The 27,382-nt window shown below is 48.2% G+C and overlaps 1 protein-coding gene across 1 annotated transcript in view; it reads left to right on the forward strand.

Moving 5' to 3' along the window:
• The first annotated feature begins 6,051 nt into the window (after nucleotides 1-6,051).
• The window catches only part of Col23a1 (collagen type XXIII alpha 1 chain), a 268,000-nt gene continuing 246,669 nt past the window's right edge, over nucleotides 6,052-27,382 (forward strand). Inside the window, exon 1 of the mRNA XM_055602833.1 lies at nucleotides 6,052-6,312. Within this exon, the coding sequence (XP_055458808.1) occupies nucleotides 6,052-6,312 (261 nt within the window). The remainder of the gene's footprint in view (nucleotides 6,313-27,382) is intronic.

The following is a 27,382-nucleotide window of genomic DNA, read 5'->3' on the forward strand; positions in this document are numbered from 1 at the left end:
TGTGTGTGTGTGTGTGTGTGTGTGTGTGTGTGTGTGTGTGTGTGTGTTTAATGCCACTGTCATCAAACAGTTTGGTTTGGCCTGGCAAGATAGCCCAGTGGCTAAAAGCATTTGCTGCCCAAGTCTGACAAGTGAGTTGTCATTCATATCTTGGTATGCCCAGACCTACACTGATACCTCCACATAAATAAATATAATTAAAAATTAGCAAAATAAATTTTTGATATTTAGTCTAAGCTTGTCTCAAAACTGTAATCTTATATACAGAAACTAACCAGGTTGACATCTCACTGGCCTGCCTTCCTCTGTGTTTTGTTTTCTAACCAAGGAGCCACCATATATCCTTTAACTTACTTTTGGCTATATTTCATGACTGCTTTGCTGTCCTTTGTGATGTGTGGCTGGTAACTAAATGGCTGTTGACGCTTTGACCCTTAGTAGTGTGCATTCTCTTCACCCATATAAAGTCCTGTTAGGTGTCACCATTTTTGTTTTAAGCCAGTTATGTTTTAGTGAGGGTTTTATTTTGAGACAAGGTCTTACTCTGTAGCTCACACTACTTCAAAAGCCTCAGGTGATCATTCTGCCACAATAAATGTGTTTGGGGCTAAAGCCAGAATGTCTAGATTTTAGCAAGGTTTAAATTTTTGTTTTGGAGACAGGATGTCATATAGTCCTTGAAGTGTTGTTAGGTTGACCATAGTTAGCTTTGAACTCCTGATCTCCTGTCCAACCTCGCAAGTGCAGCAGCACAGGCCTCTATCACCACCAGCCCAGCAAGAAGTCTATCCGGAGAGTTGGGGTTTCCTTTGTATAAATTTTTATTTCTCTAATGTGGTTTCTTTCTGCCCCAAGTTATTGCATTAACATTTCCTCTTTACTGTGGCTGTGATGACAATGAATTCTTTTAGCTTTTGTGTTTCTGAGAGCTTTTACACCCCCCATAAGACAGTTTCATTAACCCATGCTGGCCTTGAAGACATCCCCTCATGGTCTTCCTGCCTCACCCTCCTGACTACTGGGATAAACAGGTATGTGTTAGGAAAAGTATCAGCTCAGGACCCCCCCCCCCCCCAACACCAAGTTCTCACATAAAGGAGATTATTTGCTCCCACAGGGACAAAGGGCACGGAATAAGAGACAGAGAATGAGGGAGAAGGGAAATTGAGCAAGGGAGGAAGAGGAACGGGTATTTGTCCCAGGGACAAAGGACACATTTGTCTCCTGGATATACAGGAGACAAATGTGGCACATAAAAATTATCAGTTTGGAAAGGTTCAGGGGGAATCCATGTGTGAGGGTGAGGTGTTTAATTTTAATTGGGCATTTAATTAGATGAGCCAAAGGTGGCTTTTGATAGCTGGACCTTGGTAGTCAGCCTCAGGAAGAGGAAGTGGCCAAATAAGGGAGAAGACCTTGGTGGCTGTAGGAATTTTTTGCAAGCTGGAGGGGGAGAAGGGCAAGGCCTGCCAGAGCCATGCCTGCCGTGCTCAAGCTGGCCAGACTCCCTTCAGTATGTGTCATCACTGTTGTAACCCCCTCCCCATTCTGGCTGGTTCTGGAGTTCTGGTTGATAAAAATGGAAAGTTCTCTACCCTATGCATTGTACTGTGGCCTAGAAACCTATTTTGTTCCTTTGTTAAATGTTCTTTATTTTCTAATATTTTCTAATGGCTTTTAAGTTTGTTTCTCTTTACCACTCATCTCAAGCAACTTTTGATGTGCCTTGTGTGGTTATCTTCATGTTTCCTATGCCTGAGTTTTTTGAAGTTCTTTGAATCCATTGTAGTTTTAAGCAAATTTAGAAAAAATAAAAGCAGTGATTATTTGATAAAAAAAATTTTCTGCCAGCTCATCTTAGGAACTGCAGTTAAGCCTTAAGCAAACCCTTGAAATCATTGCATAACCCACTGATGCTCTTAGGCCAGAGGGTGTGGGGCCCCCTCTTTTTTTTTTTTTTTTTTTAAGGTTTATTATTTATATTATATAGTGTTCTGCCTGCATGTGTGCCTGCACACCAGGAGAGGGCAGCAGATCTTATAGATGGTTTTTGAGCTACCATGTGGTTGCTGGGAATTGAACTCAGTGCTCTTAACCTCTGAGCTCTCTCTCCAGCCCCCTATCTTGTTTTGTTTTGTTTTGTTTTGTTTTGTTTTGTTTTGTTTTTCCAAGACAAGGCTTCTCTGTATAGCCCTGATTGTCTTGGAACTTACTCTGTAGTTCAGGCTGGCCTCAAACTCAGAGATCTGCCTTCCTCTGTCTCCTAAGTGCTAGGATTAAAGGCGTAAGTTTATTTTTATTTTATGTATGTGGGTACTTTGTCTATATGTCGTCTACATGTGTATCTGCATCATGTGGTTGCAGTGTCCAAGGAGGCCAGAAGAGGCTGGTAGGTCCTCCAGAGCTGGAGTTACAGATGGTTGTGAGCCACCTTGTGGATGCTGGGAATCAAACCTGGATCCTCTTTTTAAAAAAGCAGCAGGTACATTTAACTGCCGAGTCATTTTTCCCAGCCCAGAGTTGTGGTTTTTCTTTTGTCTCTAAATTCTCAAATTGTCATCTTCTAGAATTTGTCTGTTCTAAAAATATCATGACTCCTTACCTTTAGTTTCTTGGGCATGAGAAATATAGTCCTCACTTTCATATCTTTGTCTTCTAATTTTCTTGTCTTTACCATCTCTGGATTGCTTGTGTTTCCTCTCTTTCCCATCCCCAAGGCTCACCATCCTTTCTGTTGACAGATGCCCAGTGCCTTGCAATCTGCCATGTGGTTTTACTAGTTTTGAACAGAGAGTAGCTAGTTGATTCCCATTAGTACCTGCTTCTTACCAAGCTGGAAACGGAGGGTCTGAAGGGTAAGTAGCTTCCTTCAGTTTTTCAGCCAGCTGGCAGACCAGGGCAAGGGTCACTGAGTGAAGTCCTGACTTTTCTTCAGTGACAGTCTCACCATGTAATTGAAGCTCTGTCCTTAAAACCTTAGAGCTTAATTTAAACTTCAGGAGGAGGTGGCTGAAAATACTTAAATGGAGCCCTGCATCCTTGAGCAGCTTTGTGAACACACTCAGCCCTTTGGTTACCTGTGTTGCCCATGTATATCAGTTGGAGGGTACTGCATATTTCTGTTCTGGTTGCAATGCAGCAAAGGGGTATGGCCAGGTGACCCATATTATCTCCCTGCCCCCAGTGTAGAAATGCAGTATTTCCTGGTGGTCAGGCTGTTACTCCTTCAGCTGCCCTGTACAGAATTCAGAGTGGGAGGCAGCGAGACAGAGCTCACATAATGGGTTTCTTGCTCCTCTGGGCATGCATAGCCCTAGGTTCTTTGACACTAGGTGTTCTTACACAGCACCGCAGAGAGGTGCCCTGATTTAATCGTGTAGCACATCCTTCAAAGGCAGCTCCAGTTATTCCAAGGCTGGCTCCTTCAGGGAGTCATTGGAGGTGCAGTGCTATCCAGTGAGTTCATGGTCAGGGCTCACCTTCCTTGGCTAAAAAGTGGATTGCTTGGATGAGTGGGTTGTATGGGATTTCATACCTCTGAGTTGCCTATTATGTGAACATTATGCAGGTGGCTGAGGCCCTATAAATAGGAAAGACAGCCCATACCTGGAATAGTTACCCTGTGAGAGACAGACCTTTGGCTCTTCCTGCACTGAGAGAGTCCAAAGTAATCCAGGTGGCCGGTCGGTCTCTGAGGAGTGCCATGCAGGAATAAGGGTATATATCATTAACAGCTTGGCACTCAGAGGCAGCAGTAGCTGGATAGGTTGGGTGCATATCTGCCCTCTATCTGCTTTTTGTGGAGCTGCCCTCTGCAAGGTACTTACTGGGCTCCTGATCGGTAGGTTTGGCCAGTGGTGGTCTCCAGCAGGAGAGAGAGAAAATATTTCTCCTTCCAACCCCTTCCCCCACCAAGCCGTGGTTTGCTGAGGCTGTGTACTCAACCAAAGGTCACAGCTCCTGCTGAGCAGAGCAGACTTCTTATATGCCTGACTTTCCACAAGCTGCCAGCAGGCTTCTCTCATCCCGTTCAGCTAGGGATAATAATGGCTTCCCATACTGTGAGCCTGCTGCCCACACCCACACCCCTGCTGGCTTCCCTCCTTGCCACTGTGAAGCCTGTCTACAGTCAAGCGGGCTTCAGTCACCTGTTCTGAGGATGCCACCTTTCCTTCTGACAACAGATAATTGAGTTTTCCTACCTGTTATTCCAATTGAGAATTGCAGATGGTAAACATATTTCTCATCTCAGTTCACTTACTGGGTGTTTATTGAGGGTGGACTATGGGCCAGATAGTATTCTATAAAAAGACAGTGGTTCATGAAACAAGGGGATGCAGTTAAAAGGTAACTAGGGACAGATGTCCCATCCTCTGATTAATCATGAAGGGGACCGAGGATGTGGCCACCTCAGATAGGGTTTTCTGGGACTAGCTCTGGAAACCTTGGCTTCAAGATTAGGAGCTTGCGCCTCACAGTGTAGGAGGAAGGCAAATCCACATAGGCGGCTGACAAGAACAAAGGCCCGGGGAGCAATCAATACACAGAAGCTTCTGGAAGTGAACAGCGCCCCTGGTAGGTAACAAGGGGTTACCTCATAGTATGAGGTAGAATGAGTCTTAGTGTGTAATATAATGTTGGCCTCTTTTCACTTCAGTTAGACTGTCGGGTTTGCTTAACAAGTGGTTTTCAGAGTATTCATTGGGCACACACTCAGTTTTCAAACAGGGCCAAGACTTTGTAGTCAGTTCCGGTAAACTCTGAGACCGCAGCTAGGGAGTTGGAGACTGCGCCCCTGCACTTCCATGGGTCTCGAGGCAGGGTGCTTTCCGCTCTGAAATAGGAGTAGGACTGTCGCTGGGAGTCTCAACAGGCTTCAAGAATACAGGATGGATGATGTGGCCATTATCTATGTAGGAATTAAGCAGACAACAGGAGATTCAGGGAGGGAATGTGGCAAATCATGTAAAAACCATTACAAGCTCTAAGCTCATGACTGGCTGTTTTCAATGGGTATTACGGGAGTTAATGCAACAGTTACTTGTCACCTATTTTGAGGTATAAATATGCCTTGTAGTGGCCCTGGCAGTTAAAACCTGGGTTCCAACTTCAGCCTCTCTGGCCACCCCGTAAGTGAGTGGCTTGCTCTTTGGGCCATATTGGTGTCCTGATATAGCTGTGGTTAAGACTGTTAAGTCAGTATAGTGCATACCAGATTTTTGTTTGGGCCAAGTTTTTCCCTACAGAATTCAAGTTCTACCAAGTTGGGGAACTCCTTTCCCACTTACTTTCTCCTGCTTCCCGAACTAAACGTTCCCTCCAAGTCAGGAACCAAGATCATTTCTGTGTAGTGCCAATGAGAACATTGACTATAAGAGGTGTTTACTTTCCCTTCCCTTCTTCGTTTCTTTCCTCCTTCCTTTCCCCTTATTTTATTTCTCTCTTTCCTTCTCTCTCTCTGTCTCATTCTTTTTTCTTTTTTTTTTTTTTTCCTTCCTCTATTCTTTCTTTCCTTCCCTACCAACTCTTTTCGCGAACACGTGCAGGGGTTGCTTTTGGCCACCAAGCGGCGCTCAGCCACCGTCTAGGACAGACCCCTAACTGTCCCACAGGGTTCCAAGTTTTGGTTTTCAAGTGTCAGAGAGGTCATTCTACAAGTTTGGGGGACGCTCCGGGGCACGAACAGCGCTGAAGCCTCAGGCTGGCTGCGAAAGAGCCGAGTCCAGGCGCGTCGAGCCCCTCGGGTGGCAGAGGCCAGATACCGAGGCGCGCGCTCCGGGACCGGGGTGTCGAGGGCCCGGACCCGCGAGGAGCCGGTGAGCGCCGTGGGCCCCCGCCCTCCCCGGCCGGCCGCTCCTCCCCTGGGTGGGTCCCCGCGCCTTTTCTGGCGGGGTCTATTTGCATAGAGGGAACTACTCGCAGTGGCCGCTGCGTCGGAGCCGGCGGCGAGGGGGGCGTGCGCGATCCACGGCCACCGGGACGCCGAGCCCCGCAGCCGCAGACCTGGAGCCTCCCGGGGCCGCAACGACGACGCCGAGCCGGCCGGTCGCCATGGGCGCGGGCGAGCGCACGGCTGGCGGGGGAGGCGCGCAGGACCGCGGAGCCGGCTGCGGGGCCCGGGCGCTGGGCGCGCTCTGTCTGCTGCTGTCGGTGGGCTCGGCCGCCGCCTGCCTGCTGCTGGGTGCCCAGGCGGCCGCACTGCACGGCAGAGTGACGGCGCTGGAGCAGGAGCGCGAGCTGTGGCGGCGTGGGGGACCGTCGGGAGCCCTGGCCGCCTGGGCCGAAACGCACCTGGAGCGCCTGCTGCGCGAGGTGAGGCGCGCGATCGCCAGCCGGGGGCTGTCACACTGTGCGTGGGGTTGTGGGGCTACCGGGGCGGTGGGGTGGTCATCCTCAGAAGCAGAGCTTAAAACAAGTGGATTGCACGAGGGGTCGCTGGTCTTGAAGGGTCCTGCTGTCCGGTTCCTGTGCCAGGACTTGCATCCACAGGAAAAACAACCCAAAGGGGCCGTTTATGGGGCACTCGGTAGTGGAGGTAAGGTAAGACCCTGAGTAACAGTCCTGAGCTCGGCGTCTTAGTGTGCACTCAAACCCACCGCCTCCCTCCTGCTTTCAGCGCTGGAGATACTAAAAGGCTCCTGCATCCCCTGGTTCACCTGAAACAGCCCAGATCATCAGGGCTCCCGCCAACCTTTCCTCGGTCTGGAAACGACTCCCACCTGGATGTGCGGTGTTTCTAAGCTGGCCCGCTGAAACCACACAGCTAGGACCCAGCTGAGCTGCCCCTGGGTGCATTTGGCTGTGGTGATCTCCACAGCGCACTCCAAAACCTTTTAGGTTTTGTTTGTTTTTGTTTTTGTTTTTGTTTTCCCCTGAGGGTTAAGACTGCTGTTGTGAGCCTGGCTTGGTCGCATCTGTAATCCCAGAGTTTGGAAGGCTGAATCGGGTGGATCTCAACAAGATGGGGGTTGGTTTGAGCTATGTAGTTGAGATCCAGGTCCAGCCTAGGCCAGAGAATGAGACACAAACAACCCCAAACCAACAGCTGGGCATAGTGGCGAACGCCTTTAACCGCAGCACTTCGGGTGCAGAGGCAGGAGGATCTCTACGAGTTTGAGGTCCAGCCTGTACAGAACAGCCAGAGCTACATACTAAGACCCTGTCTCAAGTGAAAACAAACAACAGCAAAAACAGACCAAAAAAAAAAGTATGCCCTGACGTCTGGGCCTCCATCTGATGTTGCGCTGGCCAGAACCTCTACCTTTTGTGCAGCAAGCCTCTTGCGTGTAGAACTGTGGCAGGCACCAGCGCACTAGCCACAATTTCTCTTGGCTCTGCCTCCCTTACGGGAATGGTTATCTTCCTCCTGGGGGAGGTGGCTGCCCAGATCTGGGGCGGGGGGCGGTAACATCACTCCTAAGCACAGTAGAAAATGAACCTTTCTTCGTGGTACAGGAAGCAGGAGGGCAGTTGTGCTACCTATCATCCATACCCCAAGCTGTGCCCGGTGGAGATCTTTGTTACTGCACTGAGCTGTGCAGGGCTAGGGGGTATAGCTCAGTGGAAGCTTTCTGGGCACATGCAAGTCCCTGGATTGGACTTCTGGCATCAGGCACATATATTGAGCCGTGCGCCCGAGGTGGAGTGAATTTGGGGTTTCAAAGGGAATGGAAGAACCCTAGACTTAACCTTCCTGTTTCCCACAGCTCCTCAGCCACTTTAATAAGCCAACATTACCTCTTCTACTTGGTTCTGGGCAAAATTGCTGCTTCCTGAATGATTTCCTTTTTTCTTCTTGAAAGTGCCTGCAGAAGGGAGAAATCTGCCCCGGGCCCTGCCAGCAACTTATGGTTTCATAATTGCCACCCATTATCCTCTGTCAACTCTCCTAAAGACCAGTTGAACCCTTTGTGGCGGGCCAGTTACTTTCTACCTGTGAATGCCCCAACCACCGTGTCCTTCATAATGGGAAGAATAAACCACAAGACATGGCCAGGAAACCAGAAATCCGTGAAAGACCTTTGTTTGAGGAGCTCACAGACTGTGTCTTTACTAATAGAGATGGATTTGTGAGGAATCAGCCACCTCCCACTCCCACCCCCCAGGACTGCTAATACCTTATGTTGGAGATGGACCTGGGGTCTTACACAAGCTAGGCAGGCACTCCACACAGGACAAGATCTCTAGCCCAGGCATTGGCCCTTTAGTCCCATAGTCTCCTCCTCTTTCTCCTGTCCTTTCCTCTTCCTCCTCTTCCCCTCTCCTTTCCACACCAACGTCCTTCCTCTTCCTTTTGTTCTTCCCCTCCTTTCTCTTTCTTCTTTTCCTTCTTTTTCTCCTTCCTCCTTATCCTTCTGCTTATCCTTTCTTTCACCCTTCCTTCTCTTTCTCATGAAATGTTTTTGAGATAGAGACTTGCCATATAGTCCTGGCTTGTCTGGGACTCGCTATGTAGCCCAGGCTGGCCTCCTCCTCATGCCTCTGTCACCAGAGTGTGGAGCTGATAAGCATGCATTGCCACACCCGGCCTCATACTTTTTTTTTTTTTTTTTCCTTCACTGAGATGGGGTCTTTCTTGTTATACAGACCTGGCTGGCCTTAAGCTCAGTGCTGGCTTCCTGCTCTTTAAAGGCAAAGGAAAAAAGAAATTCAGATCTTGAGACCTACTAGGTCTACCCATTGAAGATCTGCTGTGCCCTTCAACACTTGGTGCTGAGGCATTGTTGGGCTTGAAGTGTAGACTAACTCCTTTCCCTTCCTGAAGAGCTGACCCAGCACCAACACTTCAGGGTTGTCTGTCTGCTGGGGTGTCTCTATCCCTAGTGACAAGGACTCTCCCTGGGCGCCATTTGGTTCCTGCTGCCTGTTAAATGTTTCTGGATGGAAATGCACACACTTATCAAGATGGGAGGCACTTTCTGGGGAGACCACAGTTGGCTTGACCTAGATGTGTCGATAGTTTTTCTAACCACTAGGACCATCTCTTAGGGAAAGGACCATTGGACGCAGCACGTTTCCTAGCTTGCTTTGCTCCGTGGGAAGCCCCTTTTTAAGTCACCACTGAAGCAGCTGTGTGTATACAGCTTGCCCTTTAACCAATAAAGTCGTGTGTAGAGGATCCCAGGCGGAAACCATGTCCAAATTTTACAAAAGAAATTCTTGCTAACCACACACAAGTTTAATGTCAGGGGGGAAAAAATGAGTCAACAAAAGCCACTGTTTATAGGGGACCCACTGTCTCTGTTCCCTTGGGAACAGAACCATGACATCGTTTTTTCTGGGGCTGGCGGATGTGCCTGATAATGTAGCTACAGAAGGAATATTCATGTCCTGTCGTGATTATCGAAAGACCCTTCTTGCAGTGCATATGGGAAAGAAGTGACTTTCAGAATATCAAAACAAGATTTCTAAGCAACAGCCATTAAAGGCATTATCTTTAGTAGGATCTAAAAATATTCATGTGAAACCAAACATCTCCTTCTCTGCTTTGAAAGTGCCTTCAGTAACTGCCCAATTAATCACCCGCTCAGCAATTACACCTCCAGCTACAATGTTGCAGAAGCCAAGGATTCAGAACTCATAGCTTTCATACTGCAGTGAAAAACTTAATGCAAAGGATTAAAGCAATATTTGGTTGTATTCCGTGGAGGCCCTTTCCAGCTTAGAATGGATTTGTTGTTGGCTCTCAGCCTTCTATTGTCTGGACCAATCAGTTTGAAAACAAGGAAAGTCCAGAGAGTTGGATAAAACTCAAGCACTTTCCTTCCTATGTATGTTGGTTGTGTTACTGTCAAATCTAGAATCCAGTGTGGCTTTCTCAGCCTCTCTGGTAGCCGGCTTGTCGGGGCTGCTCTGTGGGGTCTCTGTTAATAAAGATGCCTGGAAATGGAGTATAAATCAGCTCTGATTTGTTTCCTTGACATTTCCTGGCTCCTAACATTCCCCCCCCCCAAAAAAGTTTCCTTCCAATTACTTCCTGGCACTTACTTTCTCTCTGCTTTTTTTTTTTTTTTCTTCCTTCTTCTTGCCTTTAAAACATTTTCATGCTGCCATTTGGGACAGCTTCATAATAATAGCAACATGTTTAGAAGAAGCCAACTGTGTGGGGCGTTCTCTCCGAAGACACATTAGAATGGTCGAAATTGGTCATTTCCAGGCTGACTTTGAAGATGTGGGCAAAGCCAGCTCCTGAAACCGGGAGGGCACCCTGGAAACTGCCTGGACGGTACCAGGGGAGTGAGCAGAGCCATGCTAGGCATGGTGCTGTCTCCAAGAAGGTTTGAGTCTGGCCCCAGCATTTGTAAGCTGTCATCTGACTTCTTCAAATTCAGCCTTCTCCTATCGCAGTGGTGTGACAGCTCATGTCATGAGCAAGCTGACAACGCCAAGGCCACTCCTGGTCGATGCCAGGTAGGATGTGTATCTAGCTGCCCCTCAAAGCTCATGTACTGAGAACCTAGCTGCCGGGCTGCCAGGGCCAAAAGGCATTTAAGAAGTGGTGGAGCCCATTTGAAGTCCTGAAGTCAATCACAGGCATTGCCAACCTTTGGGTTATAGGTCCCTGTCCTATTCTGGCTTCCTAATTGTGCTGTGGTTCATAATCTCCCCTCTCATTCTCTGCTTCTCCCTCTTCCTATCCTTCCCTGCCATCATACCGTCTGCCAAAAGGCCATAACCAGAGGCAAAAAAAAAAAAAAAAAGAAAAAAAAAGAAAGAGACTGCCTGATCTTGTACTTTCAGTCCACAAAACTGTGCTAAATCTTCCTTTATAAAATAGCCTGTCTCTAGTATTTGACTATAATAATGAAAAACAGGCCAATAGTCAGACAGGGTCTCACTATGTAACCCAGACTGGCTTTGAACTCCTTATGTAGCCTAGACTGACTTCAAATTTGTAGTTCTCCTGCCTCAGCCTCCTCAGTGCTGGGGCTATGAGCATCAGTCACCATGCCTGAGTGTAGATGTGCTTTTGACGGCAGGTAATGGAATGCCTGATGTGGCCGATTAACCAAGATAATTGTTAATGGGTAGCACTGGATTGCCTCATATGGTAAGAAAAGCCTGGAATACAGCAGATTTGGGAAGTTCGTGGTTCACACTTGGTTGTCAGATTCTGCTGGCAGTCCATTCTCCAGGGTCCTGATCAGCAGTTCTTTGATATCAAATAGCTAAGGTAAGGGATGGAGAAGAAAGGAGTTACCCTCCTTTGAGCTTCCCCCTCGAGTTTAAATCTGGAGGAAATGCTGGAAGCTTCTTTCAGCAGAATTCCCTTGCCGCTGTCAGCCAGAATTAGGTCACATGACTATGGCCACCCTTTCACTGAGCTGCCAACCTGGGGGCTACAGCCAATCTGGATTCATCCCCTGCATCTGGGCTAGTTGCCACTGGAATAGAATCGAGGCTTTGTTAGGAAGGAAGACCACTGGGGAGTGACCAGCAGTGTCAGCCTGGTGCGGTCGCTGCTGCCGCTTTGGAGCACGGAGACAGTGGTGTGCTAGCTTCTTAACGGTCTCACAGCCTTCCGTGTTTCCCAAGCACCACACTTGGGACCCATCTCCAGTGACAAACGTGCTGTCTCTGGAGACCTTGCTGCCCACATTCGGCTCTTGTCCAGCCAGAGTCGAAAGAAACACTCATGAGTTTGAATTCCTCTTGGTGCAGCCCCGGTCTTTGCAGTTGCATTAGCCTGTTTTCCGTTAACATAACAAAGTATCGGAGGCTCCGTCATTTATAAAGAAAGAAGGTTTTTTGAGTCAGGGATTTTAGAGGTAGAAAGTCCAAATAGAATGATGCTTGTCTTGGTGGAAGCGTACTACACCATGATAGATTTGGTACAGTAGAGCTAAAACAAAGGACGGGGGGAGAAGCCGGAGCAGAGAGGGGGCTTCTTGTCACAACTCTCTCACACAAGAACTAACTCAGAGATCCAGTAAGATACTTTAATCCCAGGGCACTATCTTCAGTGACTTAAGAACTCCCACTAGGCCCCACCTCTTAAATGCCTTCTCTCTCTCTCTTTCTCTCTCTCTCTCTCTCTCTCTCTCTCTCTCTCTCTGTGTGTGTGTGTGTGTGTGTGTGTGTGTGTGTGTGTAAGACAGGACTCCCTGTGTAGCCCTGGCTGTCCTGCAACTCACTCTATGGACCAGGCTGTCCTTGAACTCAGAGATCTGCTTGCTTCTGCCTCCCAAGTGATGGGATTAAAGGCCACACCAGGGGACCAAGCTTGGGATACATAGGCTCTTGAGAGAGGAGGTCTTTAACCCTTGACTGGACTATCATGCTGGGGTGCTCTAACTCTCTGTTCCCAGAATTTGCAGGAAAAAAAAAAGTACCGCTTTACATCACTGCCAGAAGTGGAGACAACTGGTCCAGCCAATCCGTGCACCTGAGAACTGCCAGGTTTGCTACACCTGTCTCTGCTTCAGAGTGCTCAGGCAGCTCTGCTCCTCTCTTGGCCCTGCTCCCAGGCCACAGATCTCTGCAGACATATTTCAGTGTGGCCTCTGAATCCTGCAGCAGAGCAGGTCATGGTCTCCATGGCAGAGTGTTGGTCCCTTTTACTCTTACTAAATACAGACATTTTTTTTAAATTTATTTACTTATTTGATCACAATCCAGCTGCAGTCATGATGCACACAGAGATGAATGCTGGTGCTCTCCTTTATTCTATTTTATATCCTTCATTTATTCATTTATTTACTTACTTACTTACTTATTTATTTATTTATTTATTTATTTATTTATTTATTTATTGCAGTCCAGGACTCCAGGCTATGACCTGGCGCTACCTTCATTTTTGGATAACCTGATTTAAATTTAATTCTCCACAGGCACGGAGAAAGTGGTGTGCTGGCTTCTCAATGGTCTCACAGCCTTCCGTGTTTCCCAAACCCCCACACTTGGGACCCATCTCCAGTGACAAACGTGTTGTCTTTTGAGAGCTTGCTGCCCACATTCAGCTCTTGTCCACCCAGAAGTCAAAAGAAACACTCATGAGTTTGAATTCCTCCTGGCAGTCCCAGAGATGTGTGTTCCTTCTGTGATTCAACCGTGCTGGGAAGTTGACACTATTAACCGTCATGCTCACTAAGTAGCCAAGGGTGGCCTTGAACTCTTGGTCCTTCTGCCCCCACCTCCCAAGAGCTGGGATTGCAGGCGTGTGCCACCATATCAAGCTAGCATGGTCTTCTCTGAGTCAGCCTTTCTATAACTTTTGGGTCCTGTACATTCAAACCACGTGGCTGTGCTCCCTCTCTGCTGAGGGGCAGGGCCTAGATTTCAAAAGGCTTCATCATTTGGCTGTCCTACAAGTTGGGGTGCACATCTGCTCAGACTCAGCAGCCGGTCTCTTGACCTTAAGTCTCAAGGATGTCTTCATTGTCCTCAGGAGACCCAAGGAAGCTTCTAGAAGCTCCAGACCCACACTCATAACATCAGAGTTTCTTTCCTGTAATCAGAGTGGAAGAAATTCCCTAATTCACTATGAGAATCCACTATGAATTAACAGCATCTGTCAACGGGACTTTTTGTCCAGGACACTGAGCCCATCTGGGTTCCTCTCTGGTCAGCCAGACTTAGTAGTTGGGGGGGGGGGTATACACATGGTATACACAGGTGAATGTGGCCATCTTCAGTGGGCCTGAAGGATGGAGGAGTGGATGATGTCTCAGAGAATAATCAAGAGAGAGAAATTGGAGCCATGGCAAAAATGCAACTTTGTTGGCTTGAAGGTTAGCCAAAGAAGTTTTTAAATTGCATTCATTCATTCATTCATTCATTCATTCATTCATTCATTCAGTGTGTATGCTTTGTGTATGCATGCAATGCTCATGTAAAAGTCAGAAGATAACTTTCAGAAGTCAATTCTTTTCTTTTCCTTTCGGGCCCCGGAACTCCAACTCAGGTCATCAGGCTTGATGGTAATCGCCTTTACCCGATGAGCCATCTTGTCAGCCCCCCTTTGTGTGAGTTTCAGGGGCCTGTGCCCAAGTCATCTTAATAGGAAGTGCTCTCATGAAGAAGGCCCAGCTTCTCTTTGGCCTGCCTGAGGAATCTTTGGGTAGCAGCCTGAACGCCAGGAACCAGTGTGGGTGAGATGACTCACCTGGCATTGTCTGCCATGGGAGCTTCAGAAGGCCTAGATCTGGAAGAGGAAAATGTCCATGGTGAGGAATGAGAGGCTGTCTTTGCTCACTGCTGTGCAGCCAGCGTGGCTGGCAGCCCCTCAGTCCTCTGGATGTGAGAGGCAGGGCTTGGGCCCTTGCTGGGGCACAGGCATGGGGCAGGAGAGAAAAGCCTGGACTGGAGGTCAGGCACTCTGTCACAGAGAAGCCATTCCATGGTTCTTGCTTGACATAATGGGTGACTCACAGGCCGTTATTGGAGGGCAGCAAGGCCACCTCTATTCAGGGTCATCCTGGACAGTTAGAGGCCACCACAGTGGATTTTGCAGACTGGCCTCTTGAGTCCAGCACTAGCAAGTAGCAGGGTAGAGTCAAGGGTCTGAAAAGCAGGCAATGCATGGAAAATGACTAAAAGAAATGTCACAGCAAAGAAGCTCTTGCCAAACTGACTGACAGGATTCTTCCTGAGTACATGCCAGGGTGACCAGACATTACTTGCAGGAGAGTAGCTGTCATAGGTCCAGTCTTGAATTCTCCTTCAAGGCCCATCTGTCCAAGCCTTGGGTCCTGCCCTGTGGTGCTGATGGGAGCTGGTGGGACCTATAAAGAGATGGGGCCTAGAGGGAGGAAGTTAGGTCACTGGGACATACCTTTGAAGAGGACATTGGGATTTGTCCCTTCCTGTCTCTCTCTTTCTCTTCTAAGCCTTCATGTTACAACTGGGCATCACCCATTATACTCTCCCCTCTGTGACCCACTGTGCCTCCACAGGCCCAAAGCAAGGCCAACCAGCCATGGACTGAAACATCCAAAATCATGGGCACCCCTCTTTATTTCTTCTCCTTCTCTTCCTCCTCCTCCTCCTCCTCCTTCTAAATGCATCCTTTTTAGATTGGTTTAATTTTTATTTGTGAGTGTGTCTCCTTGGGTGCACATGTGTATATGGGCGATATGGGCACTCACAGAGTCCAGAAGAGAGTATTGGATCCCCTGGAGCTACAGGATGCTGTGAACATGCCAGTGAGGGTGCTGGGAAATGCACCGGGTCCTCCATAAAGAGCAGCAAGTGCTCTGAGCCACTGAGCCGTCTCTCCAGCCACACTCTATTAAGAGTTTGCTTTATTTTATTTTTTAATTACTCAACGTGTAAGTAAATGTTTCTCTGTGTGGGCATCACACATCCTTCATCGTCCTTCACATCATCTTGAAATCCCTCACAACTTCTAATGTGATGTAAGTAGCTGGCATCATGTATTGTTTAAGGATGAAAGGCAAGAGAAAAAGAAACGAGTGCACATTTGGTACAGAGGTAGGTTTCCCCGTGTGTGTGTGTGTGTGTGTGTGTGTGTGTGTGTGTGTGTGTGTGTGTACACATGTACCAGGGCCTATGGCCTATATGTGGAAGTGAGAGGACAACTTTGTGGAGTCGGCGCTCTCCTTTACATGGCGTGGTGGTTTGTTTAATTACCAACTTGATGCAACCTGGTAAGAGAGGCTCAGTGACTGTCTAGATCCAGTTGGCCTTTGGGCATGTCTGGAGTAGGTTATCTTGGTTGCCTTTAGGAGAGACCTAGCCTAGTCTAGCACCATCCCTTGATTTGGGGCCCTGGTCTGTAGAGGAGTAGAGGAGGCCAGCATTGCACGGGGCAGATTCATTTCTCTGAGGTCTTGGCTGTGGATGGGATATGACTAGCTGTTTGAAGTTCCCGATGCCTCGACTTCCCCAAAGGAATGACCTGTCTCCGGAAAATGTAAGAAAACTAAACCGTTTCTCCCTTAAGTTGCTTTTCGTCACTGGGTTTTTATCACAGCAACAGAAAGCAAATAAGAAAGTGTGGGTTCTGCGGGTCAGCAGGTTTGTGCAGCAATCTCTCTTTACCTGCTGAGCTACTTCCCTGCTCCCCTCTCCCAGCATTTTCAATCCATGGTTCCTTGAACTGGCAAATATAGAACTTCAGATGTGGAGGGCTGAGCACAGGATGGAATAATCACACAAACATGGCCATCTTTTCCCCCAAATGTACCCCCCCTTTTTTCAGTGCTTAAAGCCCAGTCTTCTATATGCTAGGCACCTGTCCTACTGCTGAGCTACCCCATCCCCTTTACCCATGGGTATATTTTTTGTTTTTGAGACAGGCTCTAACTGCATAGCCCAGGCTGGCTCTGAACACCTGCTCTGCCTGCCTCTACCTCCCAAATACTGGCATTATAAATGAAGCCATTGCACCTGGCTCCAAAACATATCTTGATTCAAAACAGGCCACCTTTCTGATAATGATCACTCCTCACCCTGTCAGAGGGGCTGCGTGCTTTTTTTTTTTTTTCCCTCCGTAATCCCTCATAATTCTCCACAAAGAGCCTAAGAGCCTGGAGTTCAGCTCGTTTAAAGTGCAGGGCAAATGCCACTTATATCTCACTTTTATACTTCTGAACTTTACATCAAAATTGTATTTCTAGATGACGTTTGATCTTCGTGGTCATTAATTATTTTCAGCCTTTATTTTTATTTTGTGTGTGTGGATATTCTGCCTGCCTGTATGTTGATGCGCCACGTGCATGGAGAGCCTTCAGAGGCCAGAAGGGGGCAATGGATGATTTAGGACTGCAGTTACAGGTGCTTGTAAGACACTGGGTAGGACCCAGGGAATCAAAACTGGGTCCTCTGGAAGAACTCTTAACTGCTGAGCCATCTCTCCATTAAATGGGACTTAATGACTACGTAGTGTCCCAGAAAATCTGCATATAACTATCCACGTGGTATAGAAGATAAAGCCTCCTCCATGTTATTGTGGACCCAGGCAGGGGCACGGTTCTATGAGGAAAATTCTGTCCATCCATGTCTGCTCTTCTTTGGGATGTAGGGTCCCTAGCTGAGGAAGGCTGTCCTTCAGTCTTGGAGAGGTTTTTGTTTTGATTAGTCTCATTTCATTATTTATTTATTTATTTATTTTGGTGCTAAGGTCCTGTGAATGGCAGACAAATCTTTACCACTGTGCTGGTTAGTTTTTGTCAACGTGACACAAACTAGTCACCTGGGAAGAGAGAGCCTCAATTGAGGAGTTGCCTCCATCAGATTGGCCTGTAGGCAAGTCTATAGGACATTTTATTGATTAAAGATTGACTTGGGAGGGTCTACCCCTCGGCTGGCCCACCCTCATCTGGTGGTCCTGGACGGAATTAGGAAGCCAGCTGAGCAAGCCACGGTGAGCAAGTTAGTGAGCGATATTCCTTCATGACCTCTGCTTCACTTCCTTTCTCTAGGTTCCTGCCTCACGTTCCTGCCTTGACTTCCCTCAGTGCTGTCTGGACAGTGACTTGTAAACCAAATAAACCCTTCTCTCCCCCAGGTTGTTTTGGCCACTGCTTTAATGAAGCTGGGGGGGGGGGAGCCAGAGGGAGCACAAGGCTTTCTCCTCAGACCTTGTTTTAGTATTTCAGCTGCCTGACCCCATGTCTTCTCATGAGCACCCCCCCCCAACCCAGGCTGTTGCTCCATTGTGAAGTCTTGCCTCTGGATTCCTTGTGGGCAAAGTTGGTTTCATGATCTATTTTGCATTTGTCCCCGCTGAAAGCAAAAAGAGGCCATTAGAAAGAGAGACAGAAAAAGTCACAGATTTCTTCCCAGAATCAGACTGCTGTGGTGGCAGGTGATAGCAACCATTTAAAATGGTCTGTGGCCCTGCCAGGCATCAGAGCCTATTCCATAATCTACTTCTTTGTGTTTATTTGGCTTTTTGTTTTTTTTTTTGTTTGTTTGTTTGTTTTTTTTTGTTTTTGTTTTTTTTTTTTTTTGAAGCAGGGTTTCTCTGTGTAGCCCTGGCTATTCTAGATCTAGCTCTGTAGACCAGGCTGGCCTCGAACTCAGGGAGGTCCACCTGCCTCTGCCTCTTGAGTGCTGGGATCAAAGGTATGCGCCACCACTGCTGATCCATGCTTGATGTCTAATTATGCAGGTGAAAGTTAACTCAATCTAGGGAAGTTCTCCAATGGCCACACACAACGTTCAGTTCTCAATTGTCCTATGTGTAGAATCAGAATGAATCTTTATGCTCATTTGCATATTTAGTTAGTTAGTTAGTGTATAGAATACACTTGGAGGTCAGAAGACAACCTGAGGAATCTGGGGCAGGGAGAGATGGACAGTTCCTTTCAGGAAGTGGACCACGGTTTGGCTACATAGTGTCTGGGTTCTCTTGTGGCCAGGCTTGGCTGTAAGTGCCTTCAACCACTGAACCATCTTGCCAGCCCAGCTTTACTGTATAATTGTTGACACAAGTATTCAGAAAACATCTCTTCATGATGTTCAGAAACATATTTGGGGACTTAGCACGAACTTCTTGGGAGAGAAATAAGTTTATGGTGGAGTTTAAAGGAGTTTAAAGTAGGGCTTAGTGGAAGACAACTGAGTCCCCCTCCCATCACAACCCACACTTTCCTCGAATTGCTCTGGACGCAACTGCAGCTTCTCTCCTTACGGGCAATCTCTCCCCCAAAGCTGCACCTTTGCCCTCTTTGCGTGGCCACCTGTGTGCATAGTTTTGCACGCGTGGCCTCCGGCTTCTCCCCTGTGCCCTTCTCCCAGGCCTGTGACCGGCCTGGGGGAGGGAGCAGAGTAGCAGGGACAGCAAGCAGCCCTCTCTGCCAGCGTGCTCAACCTTTAGGACATCTGTAAGTGATGGATCTAGAAGGGGCAGCATGGAAGGCTTTAGCCTTAAGCAGACCCAGGTTCCCACCCCAGGCCTGCCATTTCCCAGCTGGGTGACTCTGAGTAATTGACTGTTTTTCTCAACTTCAGTTTGCTCATCTGGGAAGCAGGGATTATAGGGCCTGGCCGGCATGGTTTCCATGCTGTGGGAGTGAGGTGGGAAGCGCTCTGTGCATTGTGAGCACTCCGAGAGTCCCTTCTTTCCAGAATGCCTTCTTTCTTGTACCCAGAAGGAACGGCTGTATAGGCCTGTTGGCTATTTGGAGAGGAGTCTCAAGGTTACATAGCTGACCTTACGATCCTCCAGCCAGGCATGGCGGTGCACCCCTGTACTTCCAGCACGCAGGAGGCTGAGGCAGCATCGTGACCGATGGATTCACGGGTGTGGACTCACAGTGAGACTTTGACTCGAAATGCCCCGAGCAAAACAAAGTACAACACAAACTCCCTCAACACCGTGATCCTGCTATCCTGTGAAAGCCATGCAGTAAAATTAAAAAAAAAAAGAAACATATGAACACAGCTGTAGGTTGTGAGTCCACAGGGCTGAGAGGTGTCGCCTGGTAGTGGAGTAAGAGCAAACACAGAACTGACCTCATTTTCCTGGGTTTCTTGTTTGTGCAGCAGGAGAGATTTCTCATGTAATTAAAAAATCATATTTGTGACTAAAAACTAAAATCCAAAGTGCTCGTGGAAATGACTCTATGCATTTGTCATTGTGTCCGGCATAGTGCCCAACTTCGATCAATTAGCTGGTCTGGCTCTGAGGTGGCAGAACACAGCACAGAGGTGCCTGAGTGCTCGTGATAAGCCTGGAGGGCCAGAGCCTTCACACATCTGCTTCAATTCATATTTGTAAATGAGAGAATTTGTTTTCCTGATGTGGCCAGGAAATCTGGGCCGAGGGAGCCAGGGCGGGGGGTGTGTGTGCGTTCAGATGGGCATCGTGAATGTTGAAAATGGAATTAGTTTCCAACTTTTAGTTGTGAAACAAATCATAAAGCAATTAGAATGTAGTCTGGTGGGGTGGTTATTTTTTCTACAAAAAAAAAAAATTTAAATAAATTTAACTCAAGTCTGGGCCTCCTAGGAAAAACACTCCACAGAGAAGTCGGGGGGGGGGGGGGTCTGTTTACTTGTGTAGCTACCTTGTGTGTGGCGAAGGTCTGGTACCCTCCGTGACGTCTTGTCTTCAGACCTAAGTTGTGCTACAGTCAATAAAGGGCAATCCCCCGGTGGCAGTAGTGTAGGAGAGGAGGACATCATGTCAAAGAGCAGTCCCGTGTACAGGTGTGCTCACGTGTGTCTGTGCTCACATGTGTGTCTGTGTGAGTGTACCCTGAGTGTAGGCGCGCCCGTGTGCGGGAGCACGCATGCCTCTGGGTATGCGTGTGGGTGAGGCATTATGTGAGTACAGGTCTATAGGGGAGACTTCATGTGAGACCCAGGCGTGTGAGTGTGAAGGCTTGCATGTGAGTGGTGCTCTCTGCCTGCCCGTGTGGCTATGTGAGTGAGTGCACGCATGCATGGGTGTGAGAGTTTGTGCATGCATGTGGGTGTCTGAGAGTCCATCTGTATGACCTCACATGTAGGGGAGCCGAGAGTGACTATCGTGTGCCCACATGGGGCCAATCTGACCTGTGCTCTTTTACGTAGAAGCTTTTCCACCCAGGTTCCCCCAAGAGCCCCCTACACTGGGCCCCCTGTGGCTCGTTGTTAGGCATTAGAGCTGGCTTTTCTAGGACCCCAGCTTCCTCTGCGGGGGAAAAGGGCTGGGTTTTTGTGGTGATGCAGTGATCTCTCTTTAGGGGGACCCCAGCAGGGTGCAGCGAAGCCCTGGGGACCCTTAAAAACCCTGCCTTGCCAACCTGGAGTGATGTTTACGAGACTGTTAGTGGCTCATGCAGAAGACCTTTTGGGGACCTTACCAGCTATTCGCCGGGGCCAGAAGTGAAGACCCACTTGGCCCTCAGAACCTCTTTCTGCTCCTCATAGGTTCTGGTGGGCAGTCTGGAAGAACGGAGTCAGGACGGGGCTGTCTGTGAGACCTGGTCGGCATTAGTGCGCTAAGCCGCCATGCCAAAGCTCCACAGGCCCGGTGGCTTGCATGGCAGGGATGGATTTTCTCTCCACTCTGGCGACTAGAAGTCTGGCATCATGGTGTTGACAGGGTCGGTTTCCTCTGAGGCCACCCTTGGCTTGCACATGCCGTGTCTGCCCGTCAGCTTTCCCCTGAGTGTGTCTGTGTCTCAGTCCCCTCTTACTCGGACGTTGACCTCTTGGGTCAGGGTCTGCTCTTGTATCAATTTATTTTACCTTAATTATCTCTCTGTCTCTAAGGACCCATCTTCAAATACAGCCACATTCTGAGCTACTGAAGAGCAGGACTCCATTGTAGAAACTTGGTGGGAACACCATTTCGCCCATGGTATCATCAAATTCAGTCTTGACGTGTGAAAGGAAGCTGCCAGGCATGATCACCCCAAAGCATGGTGACCTGATGTGTCATCTACAGAGATTATTTATGCTCCAGAACCATGAAATGGGCTTACAAGGAAACACACATAATGATTTTACATGCGTAAATCTGCATACAGGTTTTCGGCGGAGGTGGGTGGGGTGGAAGGATAGATTACTGCCAGCAGCTCTCTACCTTATTTTCCTTATTTTCTTTAATTGAAATTAGATTTTGGGTCAGTGAGATGGCCAAGTGGGTTAAAAATGCATTTGTTTGTTTGTTTGTAGCCATCTCCCCCAGGTTGCAATGTTTTACATAAACCTTGTAGCGCTGTGTTCAGCTACATTCATCACTGCCCTCCGCCACCCACATCACACCTGCTTGCATGCCAGATGCTGGGGTGAGCTAGAAGCAGAGAGCTGACGCTTAGGGATCTAGGCAGGGCCCGACAAGCGCCGGAGACTGTCATGTGGAGGATGCTTATCCTCTCTGTCTCCCAGCAGCCCGAGGGGTCTCCTCAAGCAGCTCAAAGCTGTGGTGAAAACCATCTATCCAGAAGGAGGGCCTGGGAAGAGATTTCTTCCCGTTAGCTCCAAGTGAAGACCCTCACGGTGGGGGCTGGTGGGGAGTGACGCATACCCTTCAAAGGGAATGAGCAGGAACACGGATGGGGGTGTCCCGAGGAACTGGATTGTGTTTGGAGACCACCCCTTCCAATACATTAGCATACATTCTGGACCGAGCAGTCCTCAGGAAATCTGCCTGCTGATGTGGTTTGGAAGAGAGTCACTCGGCGTGCTGATGGGAGTCACTGATTAAACCCACATTCCTTCCAGAACAGTCTGGCAGCCTCTGCCAAATGCCTGGGCCAGGCTAGCTGCTCTCCAGTTGGCGTTTGCCCTTGCAGGGAGGTTTTACCTGGCACTAGGATAGGATCTGAAGTTCATTGAGATGCTCTCTGACCTCAGGACCCCTGACCCCTGACCCCCAAACCACCCAAGCCCAAGGAAGCTGAGACCTGGAACGTTTTCATTGTTTTTCTTGAGTTATGATTGACCTACAAGGACGTTCACTTAGTTAAATTGTACAACTTGATGCGTTTAGACATATTTTCACACTTGGGAGAACTTGATACATTCAGATACATTTGTACACTTGAGACCTGGCCAACAATCAAGTTCTTGCCTGTAGCCGTTGCCCTCCAAATTTCTTCATGCTTGCTTGACATTCCTTCCTTCCATCCATCTGCCAGCCCCTCAAGAATCACAGAATTTCTGTTACTTTTGATTAGCTTTCACTCTTTGGAAAAGCAAACACTTAATTACCTACTATGTGCATGATGTATATGGCTGCATGTCCATGTCACAGTGTGCATGTCCAGGTCAGAGGACAACCTGCAGGAGCCGGGTCTCTCCTTCCATTTTGAACTTAGGCTGTGAAGCTGGGCTACAAACACCTTTCCTTCACCCGCCATCTTGCTGGCCCTTGTTTTGGTTCTTGACACAGGATCTTACACAATTGTCCACCCTAGCCTCAGCTCCTATGTAGCCCAGGCTGGTTTCCAACTCACAGTGACCTTCCTGCCTGAGCGCTGGGATTAGAGGTGTGAGCCTTCACGTTCAGCCAAGACCTCACTCTTTAGACGAGGATGGCCTAGGATTTCCTATGTATCCCAGAGTGGACTTGAACTCATGGTAATGCTCATAAGAGAGTGTGTGTTTGTACTTGTGTGTGTGTGTGTGTGTGTGTGTGTGTGCGTGCACTGCAGATGTGCCTGTCATGTCACAGTGACAGAGGTCAGCGGCTAACTCTGGGGAGTTCTGTCTTTCACCATGGATTCCAGGGATCAAACTCAAGTTGCCAGGCTTGTTCAGAAAGCACTTTTACCTGCTGAGCCATCTTGCCAATCCTCCAGGAAACTGTTATTGCTCTCTGTCTGTGTTCTAGTGAGATTCTTGGATAAATGGGTCTGTAGCTTTCATCAAGTTAGAAAACATTCTTGAACATTGCCTCCTCAAATACTTCTCTCTACCCTCTTGTCCTTCTGTGGCTCCCACCTAATGTAATCAGCCTCCATAAGCCTCACAGTCCATCCCTCTCCTCTCCCTTCCTCTCTCTCCTTCTCTTCCTTTTTCAAAAAGTTCTTTCTGTGTTCAATTTGGATGCTTTCTATTGTCTCCAGGTTCACTGGTCTTTTCTTCTGCTGCTAATCTGCCATTAATTCCTCCATTGTGTTCTTCATCTCAGACGCGGCCATTTTCACCTCCAGGATTCTAATTTTATAATGTCTTCGGTGTTTCCCCTTCTCGAACACATGCACTCCATCGCAGTAGTTGTTTTACGTCTGCATGTGCTAATTCCAACATCTGCGGCCATTGTGGAGTTTTGATGAACTGATTTTTCTCATCCTGGCCCCAATTTTCCTGGTGGCAATTTCTAGTGAGCGTGGAAGTTTTAACGTCTCTATAAATATTCATGAGCTTTGCTGTCACAGCTGAAGATGCAGCTTTAGGGGCCTGAGAGTGGTGGAGCTCGGTTGTTGTTTAAGTTACATTTTACTATGTGTGTATGTATATGTGCGCACGTCTATGTCTCTGTGTCTGTCTCTGTGGAGGTCTTTCTGTGTGTCTGTATCTGTGTTTGTGCATGTGTGTGTGTGAGAGGGGGTTCATGTTTCACGGCACGTGTGTGAAGGTCGGAGGACAACTTGCTGGGATCAGTTCTCTCTTTCTACCACTTGAGCCCCAGGGCTGAACTCAGGTTGTCAGGGTTGGCAGCCTGGGAGTTTAACCTTTTGAGCCATCTTGGGCCCCTAGCTCAATGTGAGGAGCGCTTGCCAAGCCCACGGGAGACAATCCCCAACGCTACATAAACCAAACACCATGGCTTATGCCAGTAATTCTAGCTCTTGAGAGGTAGAGGCAGGGAGGTAGGAAGTTGAAGGTCATCTTCAGCAGCTGAGGGAATTTAAGGCCAGCATGGCCTAGAGATCCTGTCTCAAAGCAAGCAAGGGAAAAAAAAAAAAAAACTTTAAAAGACAAAACAAAAAATGTAGCTTAATTTCCAATATAGTCAATTACATGGGAGTGTAGACACAGATGTGGATGGCACAGAACAGTGGGTCAATGTGGCCTTTTGGTGGCATCTGTTGTGCATGCCACAGTAGGCATGCTCACTTCAGCATTACCACAGACGTGTTTAAGGTGCTGTGCTGTGAGCAAAGAATTGACGTCACTAGAGGAGAGGCATGTTTAGCTCCATTACAGTGTTACAGGAGCACTTGCGTGTGCCAGTGTGGCTCATCACCTAACCTGAGAGTGCAGAGGCAGGGCCCTCTAGATGCCTGATGGCATAGTTTGGAGAATGTGTTATGTAGTCCACGCCTGGACACAGTGTCCTTTGCTTCCCTGAGTGTGTTCCAGCTGCCGTTCCCTGTAGTTCTTTCCAGCGGTTCTCCTGACCACTTCTGCCTGCTGGGGCTTTACCTCAGAGGTCTAATCCTTCAATGGCCCTTTGAGACTACCTCACAGTGCGGACACGCCCTCCCTGTGATGGCCTTGGCTCCAAACCGGGGTGTGTGTGTGTGTGTGTGTGTGTGTGTGTGTGTGTGTGTGTGTGTGAATTCAGGCTTCCAGCTTTGCTTGCCCAAAGCCTGCTTCTTAGATGGCAGTAAACCTGCCTCTTATTACCCTGAGTGTGTGTCTTTTCTTCAGCTCTGCTGTGCATGTAAAGCACTCTCAGAGCTGTTCATCCGAAGCCCTGTGAGAAACAACTTAGCTGACCCGAGCGAGTGGTTTATGTGTAATTGCTTTTGTCTTTACCTCACAGTTTGCAAAACTGCTTGTGCCTTCTCCAAAGTTCTAACACACAGTAATTCTCCTTGCCTCGTGGTTTTACTTTCCGTGATTCAAGTTGCCAGTGACTAATGACAATCTGAACCTACTGAGGAAAAAAAAATTCAGAAATAAACTGCTCGTAAGTTTTCAGCTGCAAGCTGCTCTGAGCAGCATGATGAAATCTCACACCACCCTGCCAATTCTGGGATAGGAATCATGTCTTCCTCCAGGGCATCTACACAGTATGTGCTACCCACCTGGCATTTTCATCTCTGGATGACCTAGGGTCGCCTGAGGCACACGATCATCCTCCTGAGGAAGCATCTGAAGGTCACTAGTCACTTAACTCTGTGTCACAATGCCTGTGTCATTCTCCTTGGCTGTCTCATCATGTAGGCGAAGTATCATGTCACATAGTGTCACAAGAATGGCAGGAGAGCACAATCTAATATTCTGAGAGAGCTCGGCATTAGCAACATACTTTGTTACAGTGTATTGTTGTAATTGTCCTGTTTTATTGTTAGTTCCTGTGAATCTCTTCCTCTTTTCTATCTGGTGAACTTTATCATGAGCATGTGCAGAAAACTATTGTTTCTATAAGATTTGCTACTATTTGCAGTTTTAGGTATCCACCGAGGCTCATGGCATGAATCCCTGCAGATGAGGGAGGATAGTCAGATTCATTGGCCATAGCCTGCATTGCATCTTGGGAGTCTCTGGCTTCCTGGGAGGCCTTTAGTTTTAGCCGCTAAAGTCCGTGCTCTCTGTTGTGTAGCCCTAAGGCTTTTGACCAATGCACAATCCTGTATTTACCTCTGTTCCATACAGGCAGGCTGCGGCCTCCTCTACCCAGTATCTTTCCCTCCGCCAAACTCTCTCAAACACAGACCTGATTTCTAACAGAACAGCTTGCGGGGTGGGGTGTATATATATATATGTGCATGTGTCCTTGCACATGAAGGTCAGAGGTCAATCTCAGCTTTCATTCATTCCTCAGAAGCACTCACTCACTCGCTTGCACCTGGGACCCACTGGTTTGGCTAAGCTAGTGTCCCACCAAGCTCTGGGGACCTACCTGTCTTTGCTTTCCCAGCACTGGCATTGCAAGCCTGCAATACTGCCCCTAGCTCTTCGCCTGGGCGCTGGGAATCAAACTCGGGTCCTCACAGTTGCATAGTAAGCATTTCGTCAACTGAACTGGCCCCACAGCTCCCAGGACCCAGCTTTGGAAGTCATGAAGACTGTTTGGAAACAGGGGTCATCTTGCTTTGGCTTGGAGTCAGTTGGTACCGAGATTTGGATCTAGACCTGACACGTCCTCGGCTCAACTTTCCCATCGGTAAATGGGTATGACCGGGAGAGCTGAAGGCTGTTGGCACAGGCCCTGCCACATAGGAATCTTTAGTCGTGATGCTACTTCAGTGCTCCTTACTGTCAGCGGTGGCGGCGGCAGCAGTTCCTCAGTGGCCGGGGTGGCAGAGAAATGCTGCACCCACGATCGCTGCCCTGATGGGGGCCTGTGTATGTCTTTCCTCTTGAGGGGGAAAGGAGGGCAGAGGACGTGTGACAATGTGGTTCTGTCCCAGGTAGGGCTTTCTTCTGCTGTTTGTGGAACCTGTACATCGAGATCTTGCAGTTCTGTCCTTCTGGAGAGGACAGAACATCTGTCTTTGTTTAAAGAAAAAAAAAAAGTCCTCAGTTGAATATGATGGCACCTGCCTGTAATTCCAGCACTTTGGAAGTGGAAACAGGAGGAGTTCAAAGTCATCCTCTGCCACGTAGTAACTTTGAGGCCTGGATGACCTGATATTCTCTGTCTCAAACAACAAGATTGACTGAGCATGGTGGCACACGCCTTTAATGCCAGCCCTCAGGGAGCAGAGGCAGGCAGATTCCTCTGAGTTTGAGACCAGCCTGGTTTACATATTGAGTTCCAAGCTGGCCATTGATCTATACTGAGACCCAGTCTTCAAAAAGAGCCTCTGTAGGGTCATCTCAGAAGCCGCCTTGGCTCTTGAGCTACTTTTAAGGGTTTTGTTGTTGTTGTTGTTGTTTGTTTGTTTGTTCATTTGTTTATTCTTCTGAGAAGAAAACACCAGAGCAACATGGAACTTCTAACAGTTGATTTTATTTTTTTCTGGTATTGAAGATGAAACCCAGGGCTTTGCTCACACTAGGCAAATGTTTTACTACTGAATATCCATAGACTAAATTGTGTGTGTGTGTGTGTGTGTGTGTGTGTGTGTGTGTGTGTGTGTGT

The sequence above is a fragment of the Psammomys obesus genome, unplaced genomic scaffold, assembly GCF_907164565.1.
Source record: "Psammomys obesus unplaced genomic scaffold, mPsaObe1.curated_primary_1811, whole genome shotgun sequence".
In the NCBI taxonomy this organism is placed as follows: domain Eukaryota; kingdom Metazoa; phylum Chordata; class Mammalia; order Rodentia; family Muridae; genus Psammomys; species Psammomys obesus.